Raw genomic sequence first — 15,622 nt, 5'->3', positions numbered from 1 at the left:
CATGTAGCTGAGCTGTATGTGTACACAGTAGTGCTGTATATATGTAATGTACATGTAGCTGAGCTGTATGTGTACACAGTAGAGCTGTATATGTGTAATGTACATGTAGCTGAGCTGTATGTGTACACAGTAGAGCTGTATATGTGTAATGTGCATGTAGCTGAGCTGTATGTGTACACAGTAGAGCTGTATATGTGTAATGTACATGTAGCTGAGCTGTATGTACACAGTAGAGCTGTATATGTGTAATGTACATGTAGCTGAGCTGTATGTGTACACAGTAGAGATGTATATGTGTAATGTACGTGTAGCTGAGCTGTATGTGTACACAGTAGTGCTGTATATATGTAATGTACATGTAGCTGAGCTGTATGTGTACACAGTAGTGCTGTATATATGTAATGTACATGTAGCTGAGCTGTATGTACACAGTAGAGCTGTATATGTGTAATGTACATGTAGCTGAGCTGTATGTGTACACAGTAGAGATGTATATGTGTAATGTGCATGTAGCTGAGCTGTATGTACACAGTAGTGCTGTATATATGTGTAATGTACATGTAGTTGAGCTGTATGTGTACACAGTAGAGCTGTATATGTGTAATGTACGTGTAGCTGAGCTGTATGTGTACACAGTAGAGATGTATATGTGTAATGTGCATGTAGCTGAGCTGTATGTACACAGTAGTGCTGTATATATGTGTAATGTGCATGTAGCTGAGCTGTATGTGTACACAGTAGAGCTGTATATGTAATGTGCATGTAGCTGAGCTGTATGTGTACACAGTAGAGCTGTATATGTGTAATGTTCATGTAGCTGAGCTGTATGTGTACACAGTAGAGCTGTATATGTGTAATGTACATGTAGCTGAGCTGTATGTGTACACAGTAGTGCTGTATATATGTAATGTACATGTAGCTGAGCTGTATGTGTACACAGTAGTGCTGTATATATGTAATGTACATGTAGCTGAGCTGTATGTGTACACAGTAGAGCTGTATATGTGTAATGTGCATGTAGCTGAGCTGTATGTGTACACAGTAGAGATGTATATGTGTAATGTGCATGTAACTGAGCTGTATGTGTACACAGTAGAGCTGTATATGTGTAATGTACATGTAGCTGAGCTGTATGTGTACACAGTAGAGCTGTATATGTGTAATGTGCATGTAGCTGAGCTGTATGTGTACACAGTAGAGCTGTATATGTGTAATGTACATGTAGCTGAGCTGTATGTGTACACAGTAGAGCTGTATATGTGTAATGTACATGTAGCTGAGCTGTATGTGTACACAGTAGAGCTGTATATGTGTCATGTACATGTAGTTGAGCTGTATGTGTACACAGTAGTGCTGTATATGTGTAATGTACATGTAGCTGAGCTGTATGTGTACACAGTAGAGCTGTATATGTGTAATGTGCATGTAGCTGAGCTGTATGTGTACACAGTAAAGCTGTATATGTGTAATGTGCATGTAGCTGAGCTGTATGTGTACACAGTAGAGCTGTATATGTGTAATGTGCATGTAGCTGAGCTGTATGTGTACACAGTAGAGCTGTATGTGTGTAATGTACATGTAGCTGAGCTGTATGTGTACACAGTAGTGCTGTATATGTGTAATGTACATGTAGCTGAGCTGTATGTGTACACAGTAGAGCTGTATGTGTGTAATGTACATGTAGCTGAGCTGTATGTGTACACAGTAGTGCTGTATATGTGTAATGTCCATGTAGCTGAGCTGTATGTGTACACAGTAGAGCTGTATGTGTGTAATGTGCATGTAGCTGAGCTGAATGTGTACACAATAGAGCTGTATATGTGTAATGTACATGTAGCTGAGCTGTATGTGTACACAGTAGAGCTGTATATGTGTAATGTGCATGTAGCTGAGCTGTATGTGTACACAGTAGAGCTGTATATGTGTAATGTGCATGTAGCTGAGCTGTATGTGTACACAGTAGAGCTGTATATGTGTAATGTACATGTAGCTGAGCTGTATGTGTACACAGTAGAGCTGTATATGTGTAATGTGCATGTAGCTGAGCTGTATGTGTACACAGTAGAGCTGTATATGTGTAATGTACATGTAGCTGAGCTGTATGTGTACACGGTAGAGCTGTATATATGTAATGTGCATGTAGCTGAGCTGTATGTGTACACAGTAGAGCTGTATATGTGTAATGTACATGTAGCTGAGCTGTATGTGTACACAGTAGAGCTGTATATGTGTAATGTACATGTAGCTGAGCTGTATGTGTACACAGTAGAGCTGTGTATGTGTAATGTACATGTAGCTGAGCTGTATGTGTACACAGTAGTGCTGTATATGTGTAATGTACATGTAGCTGAGCTGTATGTGTACACAGTAGAGCTGTATATGTGTCATGTACATGTAGTTGAGCTGTATGTGTACACAGTAGTGCTGTATATGTGTAATGTACATGTAGCTGAGCTGTATGTGTACACAGTAGAGCTGTATATGTGTAATGTGCATGTAGCTGAGCTGTATGTGTACACAGTAAAGCTGTATATGTGTAATGTGCATGTAGCTGAGCTGTATGTGTACACAGTAGAGCTGTATATGTGTAATGTGCATGTAGCTGAGCTGTATGTGTACACAGTAGAGCTGTATATGTGTAATGTACATGTAGCTGAGCTGTATGTGTACACAGTAGAGCTGTATATGTGTAATGTGCATGTAGCTGAGCTGTATGTGTACACAGTAGTGCTGTATATGTGTAATGTGCATGTAGCTGAGCTGTATGTGTACACAGTAGAGCTGTATATGTGTAATGTGCATGTAGCTGAGCTGTATGTGTACACAGTAGAGCTGTATATGTGTAATGTACATGTAGCTGAGCTGTATGTGTACACAGTAGAGCTGTATATGTGTAATGTGCATGTAGCTGAGCTGTATGTGTACACAGTAGAGCTGTATATGTGTAATGTACATGTAGCTGAGCTGTATGTGTACACAGTAGAGCTGTATATGTGTAATGTTATGTACATGTAGCTGAGCTGTATGTGTACACAGTAGAGCTGTATATGTGTAATGTACATGTAGTTGAGCTGTATGTGTACACAGTAGAGCTGTATATGTGTAATGTGCATGTAGCTGAGCTGTATGTGTACACAGTAGAGCTGTATATGTGTAATGTACATGTAGCTGAGCTGTATGTGTACACAGTAGAGCTGTATATGTGTAATGTACATGTAGCTGAGCTGTATGTGTACACAGTAGAGCTGTATATGTGTAATGTACATGTAGCTGAGCTGTATGTGTACACAGTAGAGCTGTATATATATAATGTACATGTAGCTGAGCTGTATGTGTACACAGTAGAGCTGTATATGTGTAATGTGCATGTAGCTGAGCTGTATATGTGTAATGTACATGTAGCTGAGCTGTATGTGTACACAGTAGAGCTGTATATGTGTAATGTACATGTAGCTGAGCTGTATGTGTACACAGTAGAGCTGTATATGTGTAATGTACATGTAGCTGAGCTGTATGTGTACACAGTAGAGCTGTATATGTGTAATGTACATGTAGCTGAGCTGTATGTGTACACAGTAGAGCTGTATATGTGTAATGTACATGTAGCTGAGCTGTATGTGTACACAGTAGAGCTGTATATATGTAATGTAGATGTAGCTGAGCTGTATGTGTACACAGTAGAGCTGTATATGTGTAATGTACATGTAGCTGAGCTGTATGTGTACACAGTAGTGCTGTATATGTGTAATGTACATGTAGCTGAGCTGTATGTGTACACAGTAGAGCTGTATATGTGTAATGTACATGTAGCTGAGCTGTATGTGTACACAGTAGAGCTGTATATGTGTAATGTGCATGTAGCTGTGCTGTATGTGTACACAGTAGAGCTGTATATGTGTAATGTACATGTAGCTGAGCTGTATGTGTACACAGTAGAGCTGTATATGTGTAATGTACATGTAGCTGAGCTGTATGTGTACATAGTAGAGCTGTATATGTGTAATGTACATGTAGCTGAGCTGTATGTGTACACAGTAGAGCTGTATATGTGTAATGTACATGTAGCTGAGCTGTATGTGTACACAGTAGTGCTGTATATGTGTAATGTACATGTAGCTGAGCTGTATGTGTACACAGTAGAGCTGTATATGTGTAATGTACATGTAGCTGAGCTGTATGTGTACACAGTAGTGCTGTATATGTGTAATGTTATGTACATGTAGCTGAGCTGTATGTGTACACAGTAGAGCTGTATATGTGTAATGTGCATGTAGCTGAGCTGCATGTGTACACAGTAGAGCTGTATTTGTGTAATGTGCATGTAGCTGAGCTGTATGTGTACACAGTAGAGCTGTATATGTGTAATGTACATGTAGCTGAGCTGTATGTGTACACAGTAGAGCTGTATATGTGTAATGTGCATGTAGCTGAGCTGTATGTGTACACAGTAGAGCTGTATATGTGTAATGTACATGTAGCTGAGCTGTATGTGTACACAGTAGAGCTGTATATGTGTAATGTACATGTAGCTGAGCTGTATGTGTACACAGTAGAGCTGTATATGTGTAATGTGCATGTAGCTGAGCTGTATGTGTACACAGTAGAGCTGTATATGTGTAATGTGCATGTAGCTGAGCTGTATGTGTACACAGTAGAGCTGTATGTGTAATGTACATGTAGCTGAGCTGTATGTGTACACAGTAGAGCTGTATATGTGTAATGTACATGTAGCTGACCTGTATGTGTACACAGTAGTGCTGTATATGTGTAATGTACATGTAGCTGAGCTGTATGTGTACACAGTAGAGCTGTATATGTGTAATGTGCATGTAGCTGAGCTGTATGTGTACACAGTAGAGCTGTATATGTGTAATGTGCATGTAGCTGTACTGTATGTGTACACAGTAGAGCTGTATATGTTATGTACATGTAGTTGAGCTGTATGTGTACACAGTAGTGCTGTATATGTGTAATGTACATGTAGCTGAGCTGTATGTGTACACAGTAGAGCTGTATATGTTATGTACATGTAGCTGAGCTGTATGTGTACACAGTAGAGCTGTATATGTGTAATGTAGCTGAGCTGTATGTGTACACAGTAGAGCTGTATATATGTAATGTACATGTAGCTGAGCTGTATGTGTACACAGTAGAGCTGTATATATATAATGTGCATGTAGCTGAGCTGTATGTGTACACAGTAGAGCTGTATATGTGTAATGTACATGTAGCTGAGCTGTATGTGTACACAGTAGAGCTGTATATGTGTAATGTACATGTAGCTGAGCTGTCCAGCGGGTGAAATTTCAAGTATTGAACACGTCACCATTTTCCTCTAAATATATATAATTTGCTATTGAAGTGAAACTTTCAGCAGATGTTGGTAATAATTTAAGTGATTTATAAATAATAAACAAATAATATCAGAAATGATGTGTAATATATGTGAAATGATACAGGGAAACGTATTGAAGACATTTCCGGATATTTCTGTAATCCTTTGTACAGACCCTTTGTTGGTGATGACGTCTTCATCTTCCTGTATGGAGACTGTAGTGTTCTGCATTGTTCTGGGGGGATTTTGTCCCATTCTTTAATACAAACTGTTTTCAAATCCTGAAGGTTCCGCGGGCCACTTCTATGAATCACAATCTTCAGTTCTTTCCATACATTTTCTATGGGATATAAGTCATGTGATCGGTCCTTATAGAGCTTTATGTTCTGTGGAACCATTTGAGAGTATCCTATGTGTTTGGGATCGTTGTCCTCTTCTCGCCCTTGTCTCATTCATCATCCCGGTAGATGGCAGCAGAGTTTTGTCAAGATGAGTCTGTAAATTTACCCATTCATCCTTCGCCAGTACCAGGGGCCTTGATGGGTCTTTAACCCCTTAAGGACTGAGCGCTTTTTCACCTTAAGGACTGAGCCCTTTTTTTGCACATCTGACCACTGTCATTTTAAGCATTAATAACTCTGGGACGCTTTTACCGATTATTCTGATTCTGAGTGTTTTTTCGTGACATATTCTACTTTATTTTGGTGGTAAATTTTCGTCGTTACTTGCATCATTTCTTGGTGAAAAATCCCCAAATTTCATGAAAATTTAGCATTTTTCTAACTTTGACGCTCTCTGCTTGTAAGGAAAATGGATATTCCAAATAAATTATATATTTATTCACAAATACAATATGTCTACTATATGTTGGCATCATAAAATGGACATATTTTAACTTTTTGAAAAAATTAGAGGGCTTCAAAGTAGAGCAACAATTTTCAAAATTTTCATAAAAGTTGCAAAATCTGAAGGGACAGATGTTACAGAACTACAACTCCCAGAATGCCTGGGCAGTCTAGGCATGCTGAGAGTTGTAGTTTGGCAACACCTGGAGGGCCACCGTTTGGGCACCACTATAATAGGTGTCCAAACTGTGACCCTCCAGATTTTGCTAAACTACAACTCCCAGCATGCCTAGACAGCCTTTGGCTGTCTGGGCATGCTGTGAGTTGCAGTTTGGCAACCACTAGAAGGGAAGCAGTAAAGATCGCTTTACTGCCCCCTTCCTCCCCCCGACCCCCCCCCCACCCACCGTCGCTTCCCTACCTGCGCCGCTGATCTCTGCAGTCTCCACCGATGATCGGCGGACCCCACGGCATCTTCTGTTCAGGTACCCGCCGCCATCCTCTCCCCCCCGCACTGCCCAGCATCCAGGGGTGGGCAGAGCAGGGGGGGGGTTTCCATGGCAACCCCGTCGTGCGCTACCATTGGTCAGAATTAATTTCTGACTAATGGCAGGGGATAGGAGATTGCAGCACTGCAACCTCACTCCTATCCCTCGGGATAATCGGGGCTGTCACGGACAGCTCCAATCATCCCTATTTTCCGGGTGATCGGGTAACAGAGACCCGATCAGCCCAGAATAGCAGAAAATCGCATGTCTGAATTGAAATGCAATTTTCTGCGATCGCCGACATGGGGGGGGGGGGGGTCAGCGATGATTTCAGCAGTCATCCCGTTCCAGTCCCCAACCGGCTAGCAGCAGGAACCGGAATTCCCACGGGCGTATGCATACGCCCTACATCCTTAAGGACTTGGTATGCAGGGCGTATGCATACGCCCTACGTCCTGAAAAGGTTAAAAGATCGGGCACAGGCCATGGCTGAGGGCAGAGCCACAAAAAGGAGGTGCTAGAGGAGGGAGGAAAGGAAGGATTGTCCGGCACCAGGTATGCTCTTAAAAGATTGCTTTTATTCATGCCATAGCAAGGAAACAGACATCACAGGGCTGTAGTAATCTGACGCGTTTCGCTCTCTCTTGAGCTTAAACGTAGACTAAGTTCAGCAGACAAACATGCATATTTAAAATAGGGACTCAGTGGTCACATGATAAAATACCTGGCATAGGTAACAATTGTAAAAAACCCGGCATGGATATCATCTGTTAGTATTACAGAATGGACTGAATCCCTTCACTATTGCGTTTTTTACTCGCTTACTGTGTGATAACCGTATGAGTGTGAATGTACTCTAAGATATTATATGCAAAGACAGACAGGTATGTACGTATAACTATATGCACATAGTAGGTTACGGTATGTTAATATCGTGCAAATACAGGTCGATAGTAGGATAGACTAATCAACCTCATTGGCTATATAATTCGGGGACCTATATGTGTATAATAGATTACGGCATGTTGGTATCGTACAGGTCAATAATAGAATAAAATATGCAATCTCATTATCTGTATAACTCATAGACCTGCGTGCATGTATATATATACTAAAAGATGATATATATGCTATGAATAGATAAATATACATAACTAAAAGATAATTCAATGCCCAATTTACTCTATTTTAGTTTACATATATATCCATTACGTATTCGTACCATAACTTTCAGTAACTGCACTCTAATAGGTATCTAAACACACTAGGCGGAATCACCCTCCTGACACTCGTACCAAAAAAGGCTGATGATCTACAAAAAATATATATAGAGAATCTATAGTGGAGGACTATGGCGCTTGGGGACATCTGAGGGGGCAAAAAAAGGGGGTAGACTATGTACCTATGTGCAGGTCATAATTAAGTCTAAGCGTTTATTCATTCCCCGCGGGTATCTGGTATCCAAAACAAATATCCAGTATGTTTCTCTATTGAAGAGGCGTTTTCTCGCATCCCCTCCTCTGATGCCTATTTTAACTCTTTCTATACCAGACACCCGCAGGGAATCCAAATCCCCCGCGTGCACATCCCGAAAGTGGCGTGATAGCATGGAGATGCCAACTCCTTCATTCCTACTGTCAGAGATATGTCTCCTAATTCTTGTTTTAAGGGTATTAGTAGTGCACCCTACGTATTGCATGTTACACTTGGTGCATGTGGCCACATAAACTAACATCATAGTATTGCAGTTAATGTATTCACGTAGTTGATATGATTTTTTTTGTTACACAAGACATTATTTCTTTAGAATGGTGCATATATTTACATGTAATACATCGGTTGTGACCACAACCCCAATTTCCTACAATATCGAGCCAATTACCCTGTTTTATTTTATCTTTTGTCTTATATTCTACTTTTTTAGAATTAAATAGACTTGGTGATAGAGAGGAGCCCAATGAAGGTGCTTTTCTAGAGACCGCCATGATACCCTCTCTAACCACCTCCCTCAGTATTGGGTCTCCCTCTAAAACTGGTGTATACTTTTTAATTATATTTTTAATTTGGGCAAATTGCGCACTGTATGTGGTGACAAAGACTGCTCTTTTTTGTTTGTTTTTGGTATTTTGTAAATTATTTGTTCTATTTCTTTTTCCAGTATATTTGATTAATTGCTCTCTGTTAATGCCTTCTACTCTTTCCTGAGCCTTGTTCAGACAGTCCTCTGTATAGCCTCTTCTGGCAAATCTGCTTTTTAGCTCTCCTATCTCTTGTTCCCATTGTACAGGGTCGGAGCAGTTCCTCTTGGTCCTGCACATCTCCCCAAAGGGAATATTCTGAACCACATGTTTTGGGTGGCAGGAGGATGCCATAAGGACTGAATTTGTTGCCGTCTCCTTTCTGTAGGGGACGACAACAATCTTAGACTCTCTGCTGGATAGGGAGATGTCCAGAAAGTTAACTGAGGTGCTACTAAACTGAGCTGTAAATTTAAGATTTAGGTGGTTATTGTTGATGTAAAAAAACAAACTCAAAAAATCGATATTCTGTGTTCCCCCAAATAATCAATAAATCATCTATATAACGCCCTATCCAGCAGATGTCCTCAAAAAAAGGGTTACTGGGTGTAAACAAAAATTGCTGTTCCCAATAAAACATGAAAATATTTGCAAAGGAGGGTGAGTATTTGGCACCCATGGACGCTCCCCGGGTCTGAAGGAAGAAATCGCCATCGAACATGAAATAGTTGTGTTGTAACAAAAATTCAGTGACCATGATGATAAATTCCTTCAGACCCGGGGAGTAGCTGCTATATTGATCCAAATGACATGCCAGGGCAGTAAGACCCGCATCCCATGGGATAGATGGATATAATCCCACTACATCACAGGTAGCCCAAGACATATGTTCACTCCACTCTTCCTGATCCAAAATATTAATGACATGTTTGGTATCCTGTAGGAAAGTGGGCGTGACTTTTGTGAGGGGTTGTAAATAGTGGTCCACCCACTCCCCAAGGCGCTCAGTGACCGATCCTATGCCTGCTACGATCGGTCTAAGGGGAGGTGAGAATACCTAGAGGAGGGAGGGGCTAGTCCTACGCCCACTCTGTGCCCACATACATATAGTTTTAGGCTCCACATAAGTGACAGGCCCATGTCCAATTTAAACTGCGCGTCCTACGACATGATATCAGTATCAGCGCTATAAATGGGTTTCTCACCACCTTGTGCACTTTCATTCCCCCCTTCATCACCCCCTCAACCATTTCATACCCCTTGTGCCATTTCATTCTCCCTCTTGATCCCTCCAATGACACGTTGTTCCTTCCCTGTTAACCCTCCAGTGACATAATTTTCCCCCCTTTATCAGGCCCTGTGCCAAATCATTGACCAACCCCCCTAGCCTCCCCCCCCCGAGCCACATAATTTCCACACCAAAACCTAGGGCAGGGCCTTCCAAACTGGGTACCGTGACCCATTAGTGTGTTGGCGGCAGTCCACGGGTGTGTTGCAGGACCCGTCCCACAGCAGCTGCAGTTGGTCACTGTTCTTAAAGGGGCACTCCAGCGTTCTGAACATTTTCTTCAGAACGTTCGGAGGCCATGATCATGATGTCACAGCCACGCCCCCTTTTGATGTCACGCTACGCCCCTTCCATTCATGTCTATGGGAGGGGGCGTGTCGGCAGGAACGGTCCCTCTCATAGACATGAATGGAGGAGCGTGGCGTGTCATCCCGATCAGACATCTCCCCTTTGGATAGGGGATAAGATGTCTAGCAGCAGAGTACCCCTTTAAAGATGTCTGATCACGGGGGTCCCACCGCTGTGACCCCCCCGATCTCCATGCAGCACCGGGAATTCTAAACAATATGTCTGGGTTCCCGGGGCATTAGATGTGATGTAACTCCACGCCCTATCGTGCCGTCACGCCCCACCCCCTCCATGGTGGATTCCCCACTGTAAACATCCACCGCTATGAGGCACCCTTGTTGGGAAACATTGCCTTACACACTGCCATGACCACCTTATTGAGATCAGGAATCAGCAGCAGCTCCCCATGGATTATAACCATTGGATGGAGAAGAAACTAATATTCAAAAGCAAATTTTTATTTAATATTTGTAACAAGGTTTGGGACCAGTTTATATACATTAAGGTAGAATATTCTAGTACCTGGGCGAGTATTTTTTTATAATTATACTTTTTCAATGTTAGTTTATTGCTCTCTCTTATGACTCGGTCTGCAATGGTTGAAGTATTTGTACTATTTCACAAGATGGAAGGTTACTTTCCAGTGTGAGCTCTGCTGTCCAAGTAAAACATTTCCCACATTCTGAACATGGAAATGGCTTCTTTCCTGTGTGAGTTCTTTGATGTTCTACAAGATCCGATTTCCACATAAAACATTTTCCACATACTGAACACGGAAAAGGCTTCTCTTCTGTGTGAGTTCTCTGGTGTTCAACAACCTGCGAGTTACTAAAAAAAAAATTCCCTCATTCTGGGCATGAAAATGGCTTGTCCCCTGTGTGAGTTCTGTGATGTCTGAAAAGATTTGATTGCTGAGTAAAACATTTTCCACATTCTGAACATTCAAATGGTTTATCTCCTGTGTGAATTTTTTGATGCCTAATAAGACTTGGCTGATGAGTATAACATTTTCCACATTCTGAACATGAAAATGGCTTCTCTCCTGTGTGAGTTCTTTGATGTTTAACAAGATATGATTTATAGATAAAACATTTCCCACATACTGAACATGAATATTGCTTCCCCCTTGCACAATCTCTTTGATGTCCATCATTCCTTCTGTGACTTTTATTTTGCTGAACATCCTGTGATGACTGAGAAGACAGGACCTGTATATAAGGATGAGATGACGGATCTTGGCTGTGAAGGGCTGAGGGTGTATCTGGGATAATGGAATGTTCTTCATATGTATCTTGTGTGATATCATCATCTGCTTTATAATCTGAAGATATAAGATTCTCCTCTGATCTCCTGGTACAAGAATCTGCAGAGAATAACACAGATTTTATTAATAACTGCGCCCATATTTATAGTCTTTTTAGTAGAACATTATAAGTGCAGCATGTGACATCATGGAACCTTCTCCCCGTCCTCCCAATAATAAATAGTTAATGCGCACATAATATAGGTTCCCTATTACCTAGTACAATGATGGGGTAACTCCGCCCCTGTGTACTAGCAGGACCTTAGAATAATTAAAGTGTTACTCCACCCACAGACATCTTATCCTCTATCCAAAGGATCGGGGGTAAGATGTCTGATCATGGGGGTCCCATTGCTGGATCCCCTGCAGCACCCGGGATTCTACACACTGGCCCTCATTTACTTAGAGAATCGGGTTGTAAGTCTATGTTGCTTTCTTACCCTGGTATTTATTATTATGTCGCATCCTGTTTGTCGCACGTGGGTTTTGTTGGTTTTGGTTTCCAATTCCTTTGGTTTCCAACTCCTCCTCTGAATTCAACAAATTCGGGTTGGAAACCTTTATAAATACGTGGGAAAGCTCAGAAATGTCGGGTTACGCCCCTTTTCCGGGTTTGGGAGAATCCACATCGGGTCAGTCGGGAAAAAATGTTGCATCGTGTCGGAGACTGGCGCACGATGTCTGTGACATGGCGCAGACAAAGATGCGACAAAAAAAAAAACGACAAAAGAAGTCGGGTTTAGAATAGTAAATGAGGGTCATTATGTTCAGAACACTGGGTCTGGGCGGCCAGAGACGCCACGCCCCTTCGTCACACCACGCCCCCTCCATTCATGTCTATGGGAGGGGCCGTACTGTGATGTCTCCAGCCGCCATAACCCAGCGGTATAAACGTACTGTTAGGAATGCCGAATCCCCCGATCCACAGGATAGGGGATAAGAGGTCTGTGGGTGGAGTACCCCTTTATAGGAGGCTCCCATAGGGGATATAAGGCTCCAGTAAACCACACCCCTACAGTTTATTTCGTCCTATGTAGTCGGCCTTTTGTTACTGTCCCTGTTTTGGACGCTTCTCTTTTGGGGAAGGATTTTGGACGCGTTTATCATTGTGTTTACCTGTTTTTTCCTGTCTATATTTGGCGCTATTTTGGCACAAATGCTTCACTTACACCTACATTGATGAATGCCTCATCTTTTCCCAGATACAGGGGTGTGGAAATTTTATAAAAAACTACTTGTCCACGGGACTAAAATGGAGCAAAATCTACTTGTCCCTCCTGACGATCCACTTGTCCGGCCAATTTTCGCTTTTACGCTCTGATTTTTTCCTCCTCGCCCTATAATAGCCATAACTACCTACTATAATGATAACTACCTACTATAATGATACCTTTTAATTGTTCAATAACATGTTCTCTGAACCAAAAAAATATATAAATATATATTAAGGGAAGTGAAATTGAAATAGTAAAAGATAATTTTGCAGATTCGGTGGTTTTCTTTTCTACGCCATTTACCTTGTGGTTGAGGTAACATGTTAGTTTTATACTTTAGGCGCCTGATTACAGCGATACCAGATTTGTATCGTTTACGTCATGTTTTACTAATTCTGGACTTTTTCTAATTTTTTTTAATTGCCATTTTTTAACCCCTGTAGCTTTATTTTTTTTCCGCATACCAGGCTGTATGAGGGCTCATTTTTTGCGCCATAATCTGTTTTTTGTATCGGTACCATTTTGGTATCGATCTGACTTTTTAATCGCTTTTTAACTTTTTTTTTTCTGGGATATTATAAAAATTTCAAATCTGTGGTTTGGTATTTTTTTTACATTTACCGTACGGGATACATAATGTTATATTTTAATAGGTTGTACAATTACGCACGAAGCGATACCAAATATGTTTATTTTTATTATGTTTACGTGTTTTTATATAGGAAAAGGGGGTGATTTGAACTTTTAACATGGAAGGGGTTAATGCAGCGGTCTTCAAACTGTGGCCCTCCAGATGTTGCAAAACTACAACTCCCAGCATGCCCGGACAGCCAACGGCTGTCCTGGCATGCTGGGAATTGTAGTTTTGTAACATCTGGAGGGGCACAGTTTGAAGACCACTGGGTTAATGTGTGTCTTTCAAACTTTTATTAAAATTTTTTTTTTTTTTTTTTTACACTTTATTAGACTTATGTGGAATCATTAGATTCCTCAGACAGATGAATAGATTCTATTGAACTCTATTAATCTGTGTGCTCTGTGATCCATTGATAGAGTCTGGTCCAGCCAGGATCTATCAATGACAGAGCTGGGACAGGAGGAAGCAGAGGTAAGTCCTCCATAGTGGATCGCCCCCCTGCGATCACGCTGCAGGGGGGCGATCCACCCCACCAGCCCACCAGGGAGCGTTCACATCTCCCTTTAGACGCCGCTGTCAGCTTTGACAGCGGCGATCTAAAGGGTTAATAGCCAGCCGCGGCGATCGCCGCATGCTGGCTATTAGCGGCGGCCCCCGGCTACTGAGAACAGCCGGGGGCGGCAGAGTATGGAGCGGGCAGGAATCCCGAGCCCGCTCCATACTCCCCTGTGAGCGCCGCATACAGTCTCCCCGTGCAGACGTGCGGGGAGCGAAGGCAGAGGACGGAGGTCTGCACGGGGAGAAAGAAGCCACGCCCCCTCATCTCCCCCCGCACGTCTGCTGAGCAGGGGAGAGAAGACCAATACACAGCTTCTCATCTCCCCTGCTCTGCTTCGGAGGACACAGGCTGCAGCGTATGGAGCGGGCAGGAGTCGGGATCCCGCTCCATACAGACTGCAGATCCGCCGCACTTGTCAGGTCCGGCCTTGCTTGCCCGAAGCCGGGCTAAGGGCCGGACAAATTCACCTGCCCGGCGCCCAAAACTGCTAGTCCGGGGCGTCGGGCGATAGAAATTCCACATCCCTGCAGATATATATATACTGTTAAGATGTTATTTTTTTTTCCTATCAACTGGCTCAAGAAAGTTAAACAAATTTCAAAATTGCTTCCATTAAAAAATCTTATTCCTTCCAGTACTTATCCGCTGCTGTACACTACAGAGGAAGTTGAGTTGTTCTTTTCTGTCTAATTACATTGCTCTCTGCTGACACCTCTGCCCATATCAGGAACTGTCCAGAAAGAATAGGTTTGCTATGGGGGTTTGCTCCTGCTCTGGAAAGTTCCTGTCATGGACAGAGGTGGCAGCAGAGAGCACTGTGGTCAGACTGGAAAGAACAACAACTTCCTCTGTAGTATACAGCAGTTGATAAGTACTGGAAGGATTAAGATTTTTAAATAGAAGTCATTTACAAATCTGTTTAACTTTCTGACACCAGTTGATTTAAAAAACAAAAAAAAAGTTTTCTATTGGAGTACCCCTTTAACGACGCAGGACGTATATTTACGTCCTGCGCCGGCTCCCGCGATATGAAGCGGGATCGCGCCGCGATCCCGCATCATATCGCGTCGGTCCCGGCGCTCATCAACAGCTGGGACCCGCGGCTAATACCACACATCGCCGATCGCGGCGATGTGCGGTATTAACCCTTTAGAAGCGGCGGTCAAAGCTGACCGCCGCTTCTAAAGTGAAAGTGACCCGGCTGCTCAGTCGGGCTGTTCGGGACTGCCGCGGTGAAATCGCAGCATCCCGAACAGCTTGCAGGACACCGGGAGGGTCCTTACCTGCCTCCTCGGTGTCCGATCGGCGAATGACTGCTCCGTGCCTGAGATCCAGGCAGGAGCAGTCAAGCGCCGATAACACTGATCACAGGCGTGTTAATACACGCCAGTGATCAGCATAGGAGATCAGTGTGTGCAGTGTTATAGGTCCCTATGGGATAACAATGATCAGTATAAGAGATCAGTGTGTGCAGTGTTATAGGTCCCTATGGGATAACAATGATCAGTATAAGAGATCAGTGTGTGCAGTGTTATAGGTCCCTATGGGATAACAATGATCAGTATAAGAGATCAGTGTGTGCAGTGT

General features: G+C 42.5%; 1 protein-coding gene and 1 pseudogene across 1 annotated transcript in view; one reads left to right on the top strand and one right to left on the bottom strand.

Annotated features, from left to right (window-relative positions):
• The window catches only part of LOC130298229 (zinc finger protein 850-like), a 185,923-nt pseudogene that overhangs the window by 45,908 nt on the left and 124,393 nt on the right, over nucleotides 1–15,622 (top strand).
• The window catches only part of LOC130298244 (zinc finger protein 585A-like), a 74,003-nt gene that overhangs the window by 13,398 nt on the left and 44,983 nt on the right, over nucleotides 1–15,622 (bottom strand). Inside the window, exon 5 of the mRNA XM_056551169.1 lies at nucleotides 11,215–11,375. Coding sequence (XP_056407144.1) covers nucleotides 11,215–11,375 — 161 coding nt within the window. The remainder of the gene's footprint in view (nucleotides 1–11,214; nucleotides 11,376–15,622) is intronic.

The sequence above is a fragment of the Hyla sarda genome (genome assembly GCF_029499605.1).
Source record: "Hyla sarda isolate aHylSar1 chromosome 1 unlocalized genomic scaffold, aHylSar1.hap1 SUPER_1_unloc_6, whole genome shotgun sequence".
NCBI classification, from domain to species: Eukaryota; Metazoa; Chordata; class Amphibia; order Anura; family Hylidae; genus Hyla; species Hyla sarda.
The sequence above is the reverse complement of the archived record's forward strand: the minus strand, read 5'-3'. Positions and strand labels throughout refer to the sequence as shown.